This window comes from Filicampus tigris, chromosome 15, assembly GCF_054856515.1.
Source record: "Filicampus tigris isolate MCC_2025a chromosome 15, RoL_Ftig_1.0, whole genome shotgun sequence".
In the NCBI taxonomy this organism is placed as follows: Eukaryota; Metazoa; Chordata; class Actinopteri; order Syngnathiformes; family Syngnathidae; genus Filicampus; species Filicampus tigris.
The window spans coordinates 16,773,952-16,790,712 of NC_141231.1; the positions used below are offsets into that span (position 1 = coordinate 16,773,952).

Sequence of the window (16,761 nt, forward strand, 5' to 3'; positions counted from 1 at the left end):
GTTCCATTCATTGGCGCTTCTGGGGTTTGCGTTTATACACGAAGCCCTCAGTTCAGGCTCGGTTTGAATTCTAATTGAATTTTCTGTTCAATACTGACGATATGTTGAATATATGTACCGGTTAAATCAGTCTACTTGAACGTCATTATCTCTTTTCGAGAGATAGAAAACACGTATTTGGTTACCAAATAGTATGTTCCTTTTTTACAGGAAGTAGCCGACGAAGCGTTTTCGTGCAAAACCAAAAAGGAAGACTTGTACCACCTTTAAACAACGTTGTTGACATGAGTGGCACAGAAGCCCAATTTGATCCAAAAGGTAGGGAGTTGTACTGACTTGGGTTGCGTTGCCATACAACCCCGGAGCATCAAAACTGCCTGGGAATCAAAACTAGTACACACATGTGACAGTGGGCGTGTTTGATATTAAGTGTTATTTACCACTATTATTTTTCTCTAAGTTACTTCTTCTATTCATAAACCAAACAAATTCTCCAAAAGTGGATGTAGAGTGTTTTCTCTGTTAGTTTTAAATATTAGAAACCTGCCTTGTCATCATTTTTTACTCCTCTAGATGGCACTTTTGGTTTAAAGATGCAGTAGAAATGTAGTAAATTTCCATTTCACTAGCCTTATTATCCAAGAGTACCATCTAGAGGAGTAAAAAAAAAAAATATATTTAAACAATGCTTCATGACGCTTCATTTTCACATCATTGCCTTGTAGCATACTGATCACATTATTGCATTTCATGCAGTCTTTGCCGGATTGTCAAATTATTCCATGGGAAGTTTGAATGTTTTATTATTTTTGTCACTCCATCTATTAATGTGCATATCGCTGGCGTCGGGTCTATACCTTGTTCCTACAAAGTAGTCACTTTTCAGGAGACCACAAAAAGGGCCATTTTCAACAGTTTAGATTAGTTAATCATTTGCAAAAATAACACCTTCAGTTGTAGATTGAGCAAAAGCATAGATTTTTGAAAAATATTAAATTTACCAAATTGGGTGGGACTTAGACGGTTTTGACCTGATGCCAGCGAAATATGGAATTTCTATCATATAATACGCCTAAGTGTATTGTTGATGTTGCAGCCAGGCTGAGTCACGCAAGAGTCGTTGATCAAGTTTTCTGAAAAGCACAAACAGGACTTTGTTTGAGAAATGACGCCTATTACTCATAACGTGTGACTGTTCAAACAAAGTGCATATTTTGATCTTTTATGAACCACCAACCTCGGTAAGCATGTGTTTCAACTGGCAAGTGTGTTGAAGTATCCAATATTTTATCTCAATGCACCCTCAGAGCACCAGCACCTGCGTTATAACCCTTTGAGGGACAGTTGGGTCTTGGTCTCAGCCCACCGTATGAAGAGACCGTGGACCGGTCAGGTGGAAAACCCTCCAGAGGAATGTATACCGAGATATGATCCGTACAATCCACTATGTCCCGGGAACACACGTGCTAATGGAGAGGTAACAGTTAACAAACCACACATACGCAATACAGTGGTACTTTGACTTATGAGTGAAGCGGCTTGTGACTTTTTTTTAGATGTGATATAATGATGTTCATGGGCTAATTTAATAGGTCCTGATTGGCTCACCAGTGTAAAATGCACATTTGTAATCAGACAAAATGAAATTAGTATTTGTTGTGTTGTCTCCATAGAAAAATCCAGAATACAAGAGCACTTTTGTTTTTGAAAATGACTTTCCTGCCATCCAGCCAGATGCTCCAGATCCTGGTAAGTGGCTCTTTCATCAGCCTAGTCAAAGTCATTATTTCACATTGGGAAAATAAATCTGTTGCTAATTTGTATTAATTTGTTGCTCTCACATGGTTCTTCATCATAAAGCACCACACTCATGAGGTGGAAGAGAATAAAAATCACAGTGCTTGGAATTTTTACAATGTAATCATGTAATTACTGTTATGTTCAACAATACTGTGTGATTAACAAAGGTTTTTGTGCTCTTCAGCTTCAGATCAACATCCATTGTTTCAATCTAAAGCGGCCAGAGGGGTGTGGTAAGAAAACATTCTATTTGTTGCTAATTGTCAGCTGTTGATAAGTACAGTTATCAATCAAGACATGTTAGAGTTGCACTGCCCGAGAGTCGAATAATAAGGATCCTCGATGGAAATGTTTCCAAACCTCACAAGAAAAGTCAGTAAAATTGACTCTGCATTTAAAAGAAATAACTGCACACATTCAATCTTTTCATGTTAAACATGCCCAACAGGATAGCCGCTCCCTTCCTGTTGCTCACTTCAGCACACAAGCCAAATGAATAGTCGACCTCCGCAGCCTGCTGAGTAGCTCAAAAACATCTGCTACGAAAGTTCCTCTCAAACCCCGTTGACACGTATTTTTTGTGGCAAACGCAGGTTAATGCATTCAAGCCAGATTATTGGTGTGTTTTATCTATGCATCTCTCTGTCTGACTATCTAGACACACATACACACATCAACTTACACACACACCGGATAATGAGGCAGACTCTGAAGAAACCGACCCTTGCCATGTTTTTGTATTCATGTGACGTTTCCTTTCCTGCGACGGGATTCTTTGTGTGTGTTTTTTGTCTTTTCATTTTTACCAGGCACAGGCTAGGATGCATCTTCTTACACATAATGTCGTCGTGGCTTGCGAAGGGATCTTAAACGAAAAATATGTGGGCCCCGCCAGCGATATCGAGACAGCCAATTACAGAAAGAAACATTTCGGGATTTGTATCCTAGAGGAAACAAACAAACAAAAAAAAAAAAATCAACATGTGGGACAACATCTTTTTAGGCACAGGATAGTTGCAATTTCTTCTCCAGGGTCCATGATTTGTCTCAAGCTCCGTAGAGACACGTTAATTGGTTACGTTCCATTGAGATTGACTACAGTAATGAGTTAAAACTCGGGCTTGTCTGTGTAAACTCCCAACTTGCTCAAAGTACATTTTTCGACAGCAGAAACCAATTTGGATGGGGGACAAGGAAGCAAGTTTATTTGTAGCTCCGCAGCTCGACCATCTGCTTCTTTCAACCTGGCATCTGCATCAAACTGACTGAAATTAGATAAGACATCTGGGCTTCTGAGAACCACCGAAACACGGTAGTAGATTGCGTGTGTGTCAATTATTGTCAGGAAAACAGATTACCTTCAGTATTAGTTTAAAGGTTTACATTGTTTCTCCTGAGTAATAATAATTTATATAGAAACAATAGGGACCTAGCAGCAGTGACTAAAAGGAAGTGTATAATGACTTTTGGGACACCTGGTAAATCAAAATAAATGGTCCAACAATGTCTTAGAATATCCTTTTTCATCACAGCAAAATATAAGGAGGGAAGAAAAAAAAAAGAAAACTCGCTTGCTTGTTTTTTTTTAGATCAAGGCACACATTTAAAACAAATTATTATTCCCCCTTTTCGCAGGAAGATGATGTTTCCTTTTGCAGTTTGTCTCCCATGCACAAGCACAATCATCTTTCTCTGCAAAGTGCAACTCGTAACGCATGTTAGTTGTTTTTCTGACAGTTTGACGAGCACTTACAATCAGAAAGCGCAACAGAAAATCCACTCAAAATGTCAGAAATTGTCAGATTTCGACAGGTGTTCTGCCAGAAGTTTCCCGGGCATTCAGATGCATTTTTTTTTTCCTTTTTCTTTTTTTTTTTTTTTTTTGGAGCAGGCATTTCCCCCACACACACATGAACATCATTCCATGTTTTCCAAGGAAAACCCAGCTGCAATTTAGCTAGCACTCACCCATGACTTAAAACATTATGATAGACATACATGATCTCATTTTTTCAGTAAGGTCATGTGCTTTCATCCCCGGTCTGATGTCACTCTCCCTCTCATGACAAGAGGAGAGGTTGTCACTGTGATTGACAAGTGGGCGGAGCTCATGGAAGAACTTGGAGCCACCTACCCATGGGTTCAGGTATGGGATGCACCTGCTATTATCTCCAATCTTCTGTAGTAACAATATACATGTATATATATGTATATGTGTGTGTGTGTGTGTGTGTACCAAAAATCTAAATCTAACTGGTCATCTTTTCTTTAGATCTTTGAAAACAAAGGAGCTGTGATGGGTTGTTCCAACCCACATCCCCACTGTCAGGTAGGTAATGCAAATATTAATTACTCAATACTCCACATATCGGCCAAACAAAAATATATGATCTTAAAGCTAAATCTGTAAACTAATTTAAGAATAGCTGGCTGTTGAATTACATTTTAAAAATAGTTTCTCTAACAGCAATAATACCAGACATACAGACTTCCTCCTGTATTGTCAAGATCTACATTCTGACAGTAGAGGGCAGTATGTGACTTCGGGCTAACGTGCTGTAGTGTATCATGGTGTTTTTGTTCACTCTGGCTTTTCTTATCTGTTAGGTCTAAAACTAACTTCCATAATAGCTAGTTACAATGAAAATATAATACATGGAAAAATCAAGATAATTTTACCGTAAGATTAATGATCAAGTACAATTTGGATTTGGATTAAATACATTTTTCATATAACTTTTGGGCATCAACGTAATGCTGTTGTTATTGACATACTCCCAGTATTGTAGTTATGTGAAAACCACACATGAACCAAGTGTGATAAAGCCTTTTAATTTGATGGGCAGAAGGGAAAGGATTATTTTATTTTCACATATTACAGACTTTATAGGACTCTATAAAAGGAAATGTAAAAACCGCACACTATTTATGATACAATTTGTCGTCGTCCTCGTCTTTGTTGGTCTCTTGCGGCTCATCTTTTCACTTCTCCTTGAGTCAATAGTCTGCTACTGCATAGGAGATAGATCGAGTGTCCACAGAACGCAGCTGCACAAATACACCCACAGCCACAGATGTTGGCACGCATGCGGATATAATAACACACACACACACAAATTGAGGTTTGTGTATCCAGGAGTCTTTAATATTAACATCATACGATTACCCTTTCAGTCATTGTGTACAAATTTATGCAAGATGATTGCATGCCATCATTTGTGGATTTAAACCCTGCAGCAGAATGATGTATGATAAAGAAGGGCCAACACAAAATACTTCAAAATGAAAGAATAATGACTTAATTACCAGAGGGACCCTTTTCACAATGTGCGCGTCGCCTTTGGATGTGCTCTGCATTTTGGGTGAATAAGTTCAGGGGTGTTAAATCAGAAAACAATTAGCCATTCTGTCAGATGCAGTCCTGCGTGGCATGCAAAAACAGCACTGAATGCCGCCGGTTATTGCTCTACATGGAATATTTAATTACATTTTAGCCCAAATGTCAGGAATAATATTAAGTAAAGCTAAAAAATCTCATGAAAATGGCTAAGAGACCACTATTAAGCAGGCAACTAAAATTCTCCCGCCCCAAAAGGAAAATACGGGAATATTTCTTCATAATCAGTCAATTTAAAAGTTTTGTTCACATCTGACACAGTAGTGCACATCATGCAGCTCTTCCAACTACAAATAATGGTGTGATGATGTCTCCTCATCAATTACAGAAAAGTGAACACAAGCCCTGCTGCAAATGTCACAAATCTTGAGTAATTGGCCCATTTCCCAAAAGGTATGTAATTGCCTACAGGTGCCACATGATGGTGCCAAAACACCCCTTTTCTACTGACTAAATGAAGCTCCTCCTGTCACTTCGACTTAGGTCACTGGCCCTAAGATGGCACCTAAGCAATAGGTTTAATTTTAGACGTGGCTTCAACCTGATATTCACTCTAGCAGGGAAAAAAACATTCGCCAATCGTGGAATCCTAGAGAGAAAAGTAAAAGCGGTTAAATGTCTGCACCAAGTTGTACAGTTTTGACAAATAACTTCATTAAATGTATTACTCCAGAATCTCAGTCGGAGAAGGGTGTTAAAACATGCAAAATGCTTATAAAAATGAAAAGGACTGACAAATTATACTTCATGTGACCAACTCAATGTCACACATAACTTTTACCTTACTTATTTGATTCATGTGCAAGAAAGGGAACTCTTATGTCACTGTTTCAGTTGAATTGTTTCTTTATTGACAGTGTAATTTCTTGAGAACAAAATAATGAAAGAATGGGGAAATGAAGCTTCATGAAGCACTTGTGGTATTTGTGGACTCCTCTAGATGGTGCTCTTGGTTTAAAAATAAAAGCTAGTGCAATGGAAATGTATTAAATTTCCCCTGCATCTAACAAGGGTGCCATCTAGAGGAGTCAAAAAATACATATATAATACAAAAAAAAAAAAAAGTGCTTCATGAAGCTTCATTTGCAAATCATTACCCCTGACACCTTACATGTCATGTGTATTTTCATTATGTATGAGTGATGCGCAATACCATAAATGCCTCAATTTCACATTGCCAAAGAGAAACAAAACAAAAAGTTTGAACTACAATGGCCCAAACGCTAATTCTAGACAGGTGGACCCTGACATTACTCTCAACTCATTGAAAGAGTAGTTTTGAATGTAACCCGATCACGATTTGAGGATTTGGTCGCATCTTTTTCCCTTTCTTTTGATATCACAGGTGTGGGCCAGCAGCTTCCTCCCAAATGAGCCAGCTCTGTCTGACCGCTGTCAGAGAGCCTTTTATGAAAAGCACCAAGAGCCACTGCTGCTGCAATATGCCAAGCAAGAAATTGAGAAAAAGGTACCGTTCAACTATCGCAGCATAGTTGACACATCACTTTGAGAAATGGCCCTACTAAAGTCAAACGATTAAGACTTAAAGCCCAAATTTGGCCTCCAAAATCAAGTCTAAAAACTGCTTTGTCTCTTCCACTTAATTAGTGGGGTTTTTTTTTGTACTTTATTGGTGGTTAATATTAATGGCTGTATTCTCCCTTCATCTGCTTCCTCCCCATTTGTCCCCATGTTATTCTGTTACACCTTCGCTGCTTGTTTTCCTCTAGCACACACTACCTGTTTTTCAGGCAGTGAAGCATGTGATGGGGCAGCAGAAACGCTCATTAGCATCATGCTGTGGCATCCATCTTCCACCTGTAAAAAGATTAGGGAGACATATTTTGTTCGTTTCGCGTGTTTTAGCAATTCTCCAGCCATGTGTGAAGAACATAAACAACAGCCACCTTGAGGAAGTTTTGGCATAGCACACGATGTGAATGTCGCCATAATAAGCAGAGTACCACCGTTGTGACCAATATTCAAATACAGTCGTGTTGTAAGCCTACGTGTTTGTAAAAACGGAGGCGGTGGTTTTATTCCTTCCAAGTATGTTTATAGTTTTGGAAGCCGTTATAATAATATGCAGATTGAACTAGGGCTGTGCAATTAATCGAAATTCAATTACAATCACGATTATTACACGCCACGATTACAAAATTGGCGTAATCGTTAAAAACGATTATTAATATGCATTTATATCCAACGTTTGTTTACACAAAGAAATCAGACCCAAATGTATACATTTGCACCTTTTTTTATTCTATAATAACTAATTTGATTAATTTTGTTTGGTCCAAAAGGAAAGCACATAGTGTTTCCCCCCAAAAATGATTTGTCCTTGTATTTTTTATGTAAAAACATTTTATTGTTTTGTATGAAAAAATAAATGATAGTCTAAATAAACGTGATTTAAATGATTGCCAAAATAATCGTGATTGATTTTTTTTCTCATAATCGAGCAGCCCTAGATTTAACATTAACGCTAATGTTTGAATATAGGAAATGAAAAAAAAAAAAGTGGGCACCATCATCATGCATGCGATATGTGCTTTTAGCGAAGAACGTTAAAATGTTAGCGGGTACAAATGAATCAAGGATTTGAGGATGACGACAGTTTCGCCTGGAGCGGATTTCTGTCCTCTTGAAAATGTTCTCAAGTTGTCAAAGTCGAAGTGTTTGCTCGATTTTTGAAGGATTTTAGAACAAAATAAATCAAATGCCGTTTTTGACCTTTGACATCAAGCCTTAGGCTAAGGTCTGAAATAAGCTCGTCTGGCTCCCTCACAGCACTTTGGAGCACTTTTTCCTTTAAGAGTTGAACTTGAGCATATATTTAGTGGCGAAGCGTATGCCCCCCTGCTGCTTGATCTGCTCGACATTACCGCCAAAATAAGAAATCCTGAAAACCGACGGCACACATATCTGTTATTATACATGATTTGGGAAGAAAATAGCAGTCTGAGTCATTCATACACACACACACACACACACACACACAGGTGTAAGATCTGCGTGCGCGCGTACGGAGCGCAAGCACTCATGGGGGCTGACCTTTATAAAATTAGAGTGGAAGCGGTGCGTGTGTGAGAAAGAGAGATTGTCCGTGTGCGTGCGTGTTGGTGCCGATCGGGTCCCTCTTCCTATTTGCTACTGTCTGTCCGACCAGAGGTTAGGACCGTAAATTGGCACACGTCAGTACTTGGTAAAGCTTGAATTGGGGTTTGGCTCCCATGCGATACCTTTGAGTTTGAAAGCAAAACTTTCCAAGCTAATTGAATGAAACTTTTTTTTTTTTGGGGGGGGGGGGGGGGAGAGTTTGAGATGTGTCTGATTGAGGACATCCCGCCCCTTACTGCACGCCTCGGTCCTTTCTTCTGTGTCCTTCCTCCGATTAATTTGTATTCAATCTTCATTCCACTGCGTTATAATCCGCTTAAAGTGACTGGGCGAAAGTACTGGAAAGGAGCGAGAGGAAGGTAGAAGGTTAAAGAGGAGAACAAAGCTTAAGGCAGGATCCGATAAGTAAAGGATAACTACTCTAAATGCTGTTGACATAATATCCATTAATACATGAAAAATAGGTATGTGTGATATGTGCATGTTTTTTTTCCTCACTTTTTACAAAGCTCGCAATTATGACGAATTTTAGACCGCGCTATGTTGTCGCTTTTCCATGACAGGTATTAGCGCAATTTATCATCTCACCGTTGCCACTGTTTTTTGGTGAGTATTCACTCACAAGCGCACCCTTTTAAACGCGTCCCTCCTTTTAGGAGCGCGTGGTGGTGATGAACGCTAATTGGCTGGCAGTGGTTCCTTACTGGGCGACGTGGCCCTACCAGTTGCTGCTGTTACCACGACGACATGTCCTCCGAATCAGTGAGCTGAGCACAGACGAAAGGGAGAGTAAGTGTTTTGGGGGAGATGCTACAAAACAATAGTGAAGTTGTTTCTCCAAAAAGCATAAGAACACTTTGTCGCTTTTGTGTAAATTCCGTCCAGTTTTATATCCAAGATTGGCTTTCAAGCTCACCGCCCGACAGCCATTTAGGATCGACACTTTCAATGGTTCCATTTTGGTCTCGTTGGCTTGCTTCATTTTTTTGACCATCTTTGTTTTTCAGGTCTGGCCGACATTATGAAGCAACTGCTGACCAAATACGACAATCTATTCAATGTTTCTTTTCCCTACTCCATGGGTTGGCATGGTAAGAGTCCAAAAAAAACAACAACAAAAAAAATGACAGGAAACTCACATCCATACATTGAATATGACAGTCAGTGCTAATATTTTTTTAACACAAGGCACGTGTGTCATATGATGATGTCTCATTTGAGAGTAAGGAATTTAACTAAATTAAACAGGAAAGATGAGCAATAAAGGAAGGGAGATTAGCATAACAATACTTTAAATTCATTCCAATTACCTGACCAATTCCCCTCAACTAATTACTGTATTATTATTTTTTTTCAGTGTTCGCATTTAATGTCAACATTTGATTTTGATTCCTCTTCGGTGTTCAGCGGCATTCGTGTACCATATATCACTGTCAGAAACATTAGCATATTGAAAGGTTAAATGTGCCCCGTTCAGGATATTGGCAACAACGTAAATGTAAAGGGATGCATTTTTTTTTTTTTTTTTTTTCCTTACCCTATTAGTGCTTCATCTATTCTTAATTTCAATGGTGCTTAACAGGCCTTGCAAAGATGCTTCATTGTGAAAGCGTCAACATTTGGGAGCATCAAATGTGCAAAAAATGTACCGTGTATTGTTGCATTCTTTAAGCTCGTTCCTCTTTATCAGCTCTTTTTTTCTTCACTTGTTTGTTGCCAAATGTGTCCATGTAGAAAAATCCCATTGTTTATACCTCGGACCATCTGATCGCTCTAAAGCTGGCCGGCCAGCGCCACGGCCGTATGCCAATTTCACAAGGGGGACGAGAGGATGAAACAAAAGAAACAAACGACGAAACGACACATTTAGAAATAAGAGGCTGATGGAAAAGATTCAAGCAGCGATTTAAGATTGAAGCCGAATCTTTGATCTAGTCGCGCGGACAAGCAAACACCACAGCGGGACGATGGCATTAGCAAGGAATCAGTGTTTTCACACGGACTTTTAGATGAGTTGGCAGACAAGAGTTGATCCAAAAGCGGAAAGAAAAACAGGTCCCTCGCTTCCACAGTTTTACATGACAGTGAAGCATCATTTCTGTAGCGCAGTTTTTGAGCTGGGGGGCGGGCCTCGCAGAAGTGCTGATTATGTGGTTGTCGTTTACATAAATGATGATGATTGCTGTCAGCAGGGCTCTCCGCGCGATCTGCAACAATGTGACTTAGAAATTTCGCCCATTTTGAGGCTGAGCCGGGATTTAGCTTTCACTTTTGTTCGATAAGTATTTGCTCAACTGCAGAGAGCGACGGCCATTATTTTGAGTCAGGAATCTAACAAAGTGGAACTGGCGGCATGTTGAGACAAAAGGGAAGTAATTGACACCTGCAAAAATAATTGCTTATAGAGGGTGGCAAAACACTACTTTTCTGTTACATAGTCCCTTGGTACCAAGTTGTCACAAGATGGTACCAAAGCAACACTTTGATAAAGCACCGGGCTTTGGCCCGAGGCCATAAACAGTGACTGAGTTCAGCGGGGGGGAAAAAAAAAAAAAAAAAAACGTAAGCAAGGCGAGTTAATTTGTATAGCACTTTTCATGTACAGTACACGACAATTCAAAGTGCTTTACAGAAAAAAAAATCAAAGCATTACAAAAAGACAAACAAAATATTATGAAGGAACTGCAAAAACCATAATAGAATCATCTGAAATAGCTCGATTTCATAAAGTGATTAAAACCAAGCATCAATTTAGATGAAATATAAGATAGCGTGCAATTGGGCTTTAAAACAAGACAAGAAAGGAGAGATTTACGAGAATGCTGCGGTAAACAAAAATATGTTCAGCCCCCATTGAAATGAATTGACTGTCGTGTCATTTTGAACCGAATAGGTGGTGAAAAAGGATTTGATCAATACACACTGTGCAAATTCGTTAATTCATTCCAATATTGATTTAAGAAAACAACAATGTGGCTTTATAATCACGCCAAAAGGCCAAGATTCATTTATTTTTTTTACCATTTTAAAAAAGTACGAACGTGACAAAAACAAAAAAAATACTTGAACGTGTTAAAATATCACTTTAGTGTACGTGGCCCTAAGACAGAGAAATCAACTTGCATCTCTGAAGTCAAGCTGTGAAGAAGATGTCGGACCGCCGAGAAGAATCAGCTTGCGCAAATATACTCGAGTCCGGAGCTGTTTACCACCCGGGCAGCTGTTGCTCCGTCTAAAGCGCAGGCTCGACTTGATATTTACCCGTACTGCAAAAGGTAGTGGGGGAAATACCCAGTTTGAGGGCTTGCCAAAGAAGCACCAAGCAAAGGGGCCGTAGCGGAGCAAAGGTTAGCCGAGCGCAGTGATGCACTGAGTGATATGTGACAGAAGAGAGCAAGAGTCGTCGTGCCTCAATAGCTGAGAGTGTTAAATGTTGCAGGCCCGACGTGAACAGCAGCAAAGCCTTGCTGAGTTACTTTACAAAATGGACGCTTCACTGGTCACTCGCCGTGTAATTTTCAATGGATGCTATTGCCTGGAATGGAGAATTCGAACGTACATTCAGGTATGAATTATAACCATATATGAATGCAAGTTACGGGCAGCAACACTTAATTCAACATATATTCTCCAAAAGGAAGAATAACGTTCCACAAGTAGACCAGACACACTCCATTTGAGGAGGAGAAAACAAAAAGTCTGGTTTCAGTTGTCTAAAAATGCTAAACCCTAGAAAAAGAGGGCAAATAATGTTATTGGAGTATTCAAGGATCAAGGGAAGCTATTAGAACAGTCTTTGAATCGAAATATATTTTTGAAAAAATACGATTAATCGTGATCGATTATGGAAAATATTGCGATTAATTAGTTGGAAAAAAAAATATTGCTTGACAGCACTAATATGTATATATGTCTGTGTGTGCATGTCTATGGAGTACTTTGAAAATGCATTTCCCCTTTACCATCTCACAAAGGCAACCCAAGTGAAAGAAAAAAAAAAAAAAACACAGTTTATAAATGGTTTTATTTATAATAGGAAAGCAAATCCAAACCGCTCTGGCCCATAACTTTTTCAACCACGTTTTTTGGAAAGGCGAGTTCATTTTCACTGCACACACCCAGGCCTGATAACGGCCAGATTTGTCGAATCAAGAAAACACTTATAGTACCTGTCAGACACCAGATCTCAACAAGAACTCAATCACACCACAATCCAAAGAAATTCTCCAACAAATGAGAAACAAAGTGATCCCAGCGAACTGTGATCAGAACCATTATCCACAAATGGAGAAAACTGGGAACAGTGGTGAACCTTCCCAGGAATGGTGGGACATCTAAAATTACTCAGAGAGTTCAACATTGACTCATCCACGAGGTCACAAAAAAATCCAAAAGCCATCCAAATGAGTGCAGGCCTCTCTGGCCTCAGGTAAGATGTTCATGACTCAACAATAAGTTAAAAGAAAAAAAAAAAACACCTGACACAAAACAAAACTGTAGTCTCATCTCAAATTTGCCAACAAGCATCTTGGCGATCTCCAAGACTTTTGGCGAAATATTAAATGGACTAACAAGTCCATCCATCCATCCATCCATTATCGATACCGTTTAATTGGTTGCCAGCCAATCGCAGGGCACACAGAGACAAACATCCGCACTCACAATCACACCTAGGGGCAATTTAGAGAGTCCAATCAACTCACCATGCATGTTTTTGGAATGTGGGAGGAAACCGAAGTACCCGGAAAAAAGACTAACGAGTTATAAATGACAAATTTGAGGTGTTTCGCCCCTTCACATCAAGCGTAAAAATAACACATCATTTGATAAAAAGAACATTTTACCACTCAAACATAGTGGTGGCGGTACGATCTGATGTCTGGGGCTGCTTTGCGACTTCAGCACCTGGACAACTTGCTGTGTTGATATAACGATGAATCCTGTCTGCCAGAAAAAGCTACAGGCCAACATCCGGCCATCATGTCGGGTCCTCAAGCTTAAGCACACTTGGGTTGTGCAGCAGGACAATAAATATAAATATTTTCTTTTATATATAAATGTATGGTAATTCTTTGTTTCTGCCCAGTGGTCAACATCCGCTCTCTTGGCTAAGATAACCGATGAATGCGGCAGATTTCTGGTCTGCTGTCTAAAAGATTCAATGAGCAAAGTGTTTCATTCATGCTGTGTGAATGGCACGAAAGATGAATGGTCTTGTTTTCCCACGTTGATGCATATTCTTTAATTAGCCCTCAAGCCAGTCACCCTGATCATTCTTTTTGCTTGTGTGCGAGTGTATTGCAGAATCGAAGAGAAAACAAATCAATATATTCTGCCATTTATTTGTATTTTTGTTTTGTTTCTATGCACAGACGGTAGGTAATAATCAGCGCAAGGTTTCATCCACATGAATAGATATATTAATTGTGAGCTTCGGTAAAAAGCTTTTAATTTTTGGTTGAGTTTAGGAAATCCTTCATCTTTCATCGTCCTATTTATGGTTTTTTTTTTTTTTTTTTGCCTCAGGAGCCCCGACTGGCCCCTACTTAAAGGAAGACAACTCACATTGGCAGCTGCACGCTCACTACTACCCGCCTCTGCTGCGCTCAGCCACAGTGAAGAAGTTCATGGTCGGCTATGAGATGCTTGCAACGGAGCAGCGGGACCTCACGCCTGAACAGGTGATTTATAGACTAATGATGACACGAGATTTAATGGTGGTGTACTGTCTTGTCCATGAAGTTGCCTTACTTTATTCATTTTTTTTTTTTAAGGCTGCAGAGAAGTTACGGAATCTACCAGATGAGCACTATAAAAGTAGACCTGGAGAAGAAAAATGAGGGGAAAAAAGGGACAATGTCAAATCAAGACACCCTAAAACAAAACAAAAAAAAATGGCAATATTCAGTACTAACAAAATGTTATGTATGACCCACTCATGAATTATCACTTGAAGGTGTGTTTGAATGATCCCCCCCCCCCAAAAAAAAACCTGTCAGCGGGACTTTTGACATGAGTTATGAAATCTCTTCACTACAAAATACTACCATGTTTTGACATATTGAAATGTTTTTTTTTTTCCACAGGTGCTCCTTAATTAAAGAAAAAATGTTACACCGAAATTGTAATTTCATTTCTGAAATGAATTATTTGGCCGCTTCCGGCCCCTAAAGTTCCTGAATAAATGCAATCATGTACTAGTTTCATACACTACAAATTGGTGCTAGCCAGTCTAGCTGGGATCAGCTGCAACTCCCTCAAAATAATAATGCGCTCAAGTGGTACAGAAAAATGATGGGTGGAAATTTTAAAGGTACAAATAATGTTCATAGAAATTACTGTTTGATTTTTTTTTTTTTTTTTTTTTTTTTTTGCTTGAGGCTGTTAGTTTGTTTATGTTAAATACATCATTGATTTCATCAACACTGACAGGGTCACACAAAAGAGAATTCGGGACCATGACCAAAGCACCAGGGATTCTCAGCTCCCATCAATTTCGTCGGGACTGAGGGGGACAACATCCATACATCTCGCCTCAGATTTTTCGTACATGATTAGAGTTGCAGAACCACAGAATGATTCATGGTACGGGATGCACAAATGATTGTTTCATGACACAATAATGAATTTAAAATGGCAATTCAGAAGAAACCTGTGACTCATGGCAATTTAGAAAAACACATCCAGTGAATGTCACAAAATTGTAAAATGTCAAATCTACCCAGAAAACTATTGAAATAATGTTTTCCTCATTTGTGATTAATTTTGCCAGTGAATAGCACTGCGATTTAAAAAAAAAAAAAAAAAACTCAAAAGACTTTTGCGTTTGAGATTTTTGCCATCAGCCCATCAATTTTCGGGATTATACACGAAAAAAAAAAATGGAACGATATTTGCCACATCCTTTGGCTGCATGGGTGATTAATTTTTGAGGTGGATAAAATGTGTATGACGATGATATTTCAGACCCAAATATGAGACCACTTTTTCCATTTCACATTTAATTGCTTGCTTTAATTGTGATATGTTGGGGCAAGTGCCACATTTTTTTGCCTCATCCTTCCACAGCAAGTAAAACGAAAGTGAAACTGACTTGTTTCTTAGAGTTGCATCACTTTATCTGCCCCCCCCCCACTTCTTTTGCCTCAAAGTAAATAAACACTGATGAAGAGGGTCTCTTGGCTCAAATCTGGCTTACCCAGCCTTCTGCATGTATTTGATTAAAACAGTAATCATTTTTCATCATCAACACAAAGTCTGATTTGATTTCATCATCTGTTGTTCCAACTCATTTTACCATCAAGGTCCAAACCTTTTAAAGTTCTTTACTTCATAGTTAGAACTAGAGCCATAGTTGGAAAAAAAATAAAATAAATCAGGTACCTAAAAAAATTCAGAACTAAGTAGTTGGCAGAATTTCCAGTCTAGTGCACTCGCAGTAACTCTTGGGAATGCCATAAACACGCACAGTGCTATTATTGCAAAGCTCCATCTTTGACTTCCTATAAATATTTAACTGTGATTCCAGGTTTTGTTAAAGTATAAGTTTGACCCGTAATGGTTTACAAAGGTCGAGCTTTGTGAAAGTGTTTGTGTGGGTGTATGCCTTTTATGTACTGCCACAGACCTCATTCTTTCAAGTCAATATTTATTTAGTCTTATAGGCTCATGGATCCCCTCCTCATCTATTCCATCGCTCCTTTGAGACTCCTGTACGTGCTTGTGTGTGTGTGCAAACATGTGTGAAAGATGTATTTGCCAAATCCTTGCTACCACAATAGTGACGAGGGTGCTATTAAAATATTTTTAAGACGACAATGATTATAATTTGTTCAATGAATTGATTTCTACAATGATTCAGAGGGACTGTTCCACTGATGTTATAGTTATGAATGAAATTCCATCTGTCTGCCTGTGACTCGATTAAATACACCAAAATTGCGTTAGACCACCTGCGCTGCAAAATAGACCTCCTTTTAGCCAGTCTAAAATCAAGTCTACTTTTTGACACTAAATTGCGAGATTATCTGGGGGGGTGGCGCAGACATGTTGAACTAGAGCATGGAAAATGATGATGTGCCCGTTTTTACGCCGAGCGCAGACTACTTTCTATCAGCAAATTATCAGATGCGTCAGGGGCGAGGCTGCTTCGTGTGTCGGTGCGCCCTGACAGCCGCAACACGGCCCCAAATTCACAAGACTATACTAAAAATAAATTTATGCCCGTTTGTACGCCGAGCGGACGGGCAGCAGTCTACCAAAATAGGGCCATTGGAGTAAAAAAAAAAAAATCAAAGAATACGTCCAAAACCTTGGTGTGCTGATAGATTTGGATCCGACTTTCAGCATTTATATCAAATCCGTGAGTAAAACAACCAGCCGACAAACATCTCCAGACTGAAGGGTTGCGTGCTCCAAGCAGACCAGAAGAATTTCATCCATGC

At 39.2% G+C, this 16,761-nt stretch overlaps 1 protein-coding gene across 1 annotated transcript; it reads left to right on the forward strand.

Annotated features, from left to right (window-relative positions):
- The first annotated feature begins 7 nt into the window (after nt 1-7).
- On the forward strand, nt 8-14,439 carry galt (galactose-1-phosphate uridylyltransferase). Its single transcript, XM_086053994.1, has 11 exons — nt 8-318; nt 1,308-1,477; nt 1,674-1,749; nt 1,985-2,033; nt 3,817-3,946; nt 4,073-4,129; nt 6,543-6,665; nt 8,974-9,106; nt 9,325-9,408; nt 13,844-13,998; nt 14,092-14,439. Exons 1-11 carry the CDS (start codon nt 285-287, stop codon nt 14,155-14,157), a joined length of 1,077 nt encoding a protein of 358 aa, XP_085910120.1. The 5' UTR covers nt 8-284; the 3' UTR covers nt 14,158-14,439.
- The last annotated feature ends 2,322 nt before the right edge of the window (nt 14,440-16,761 follow it).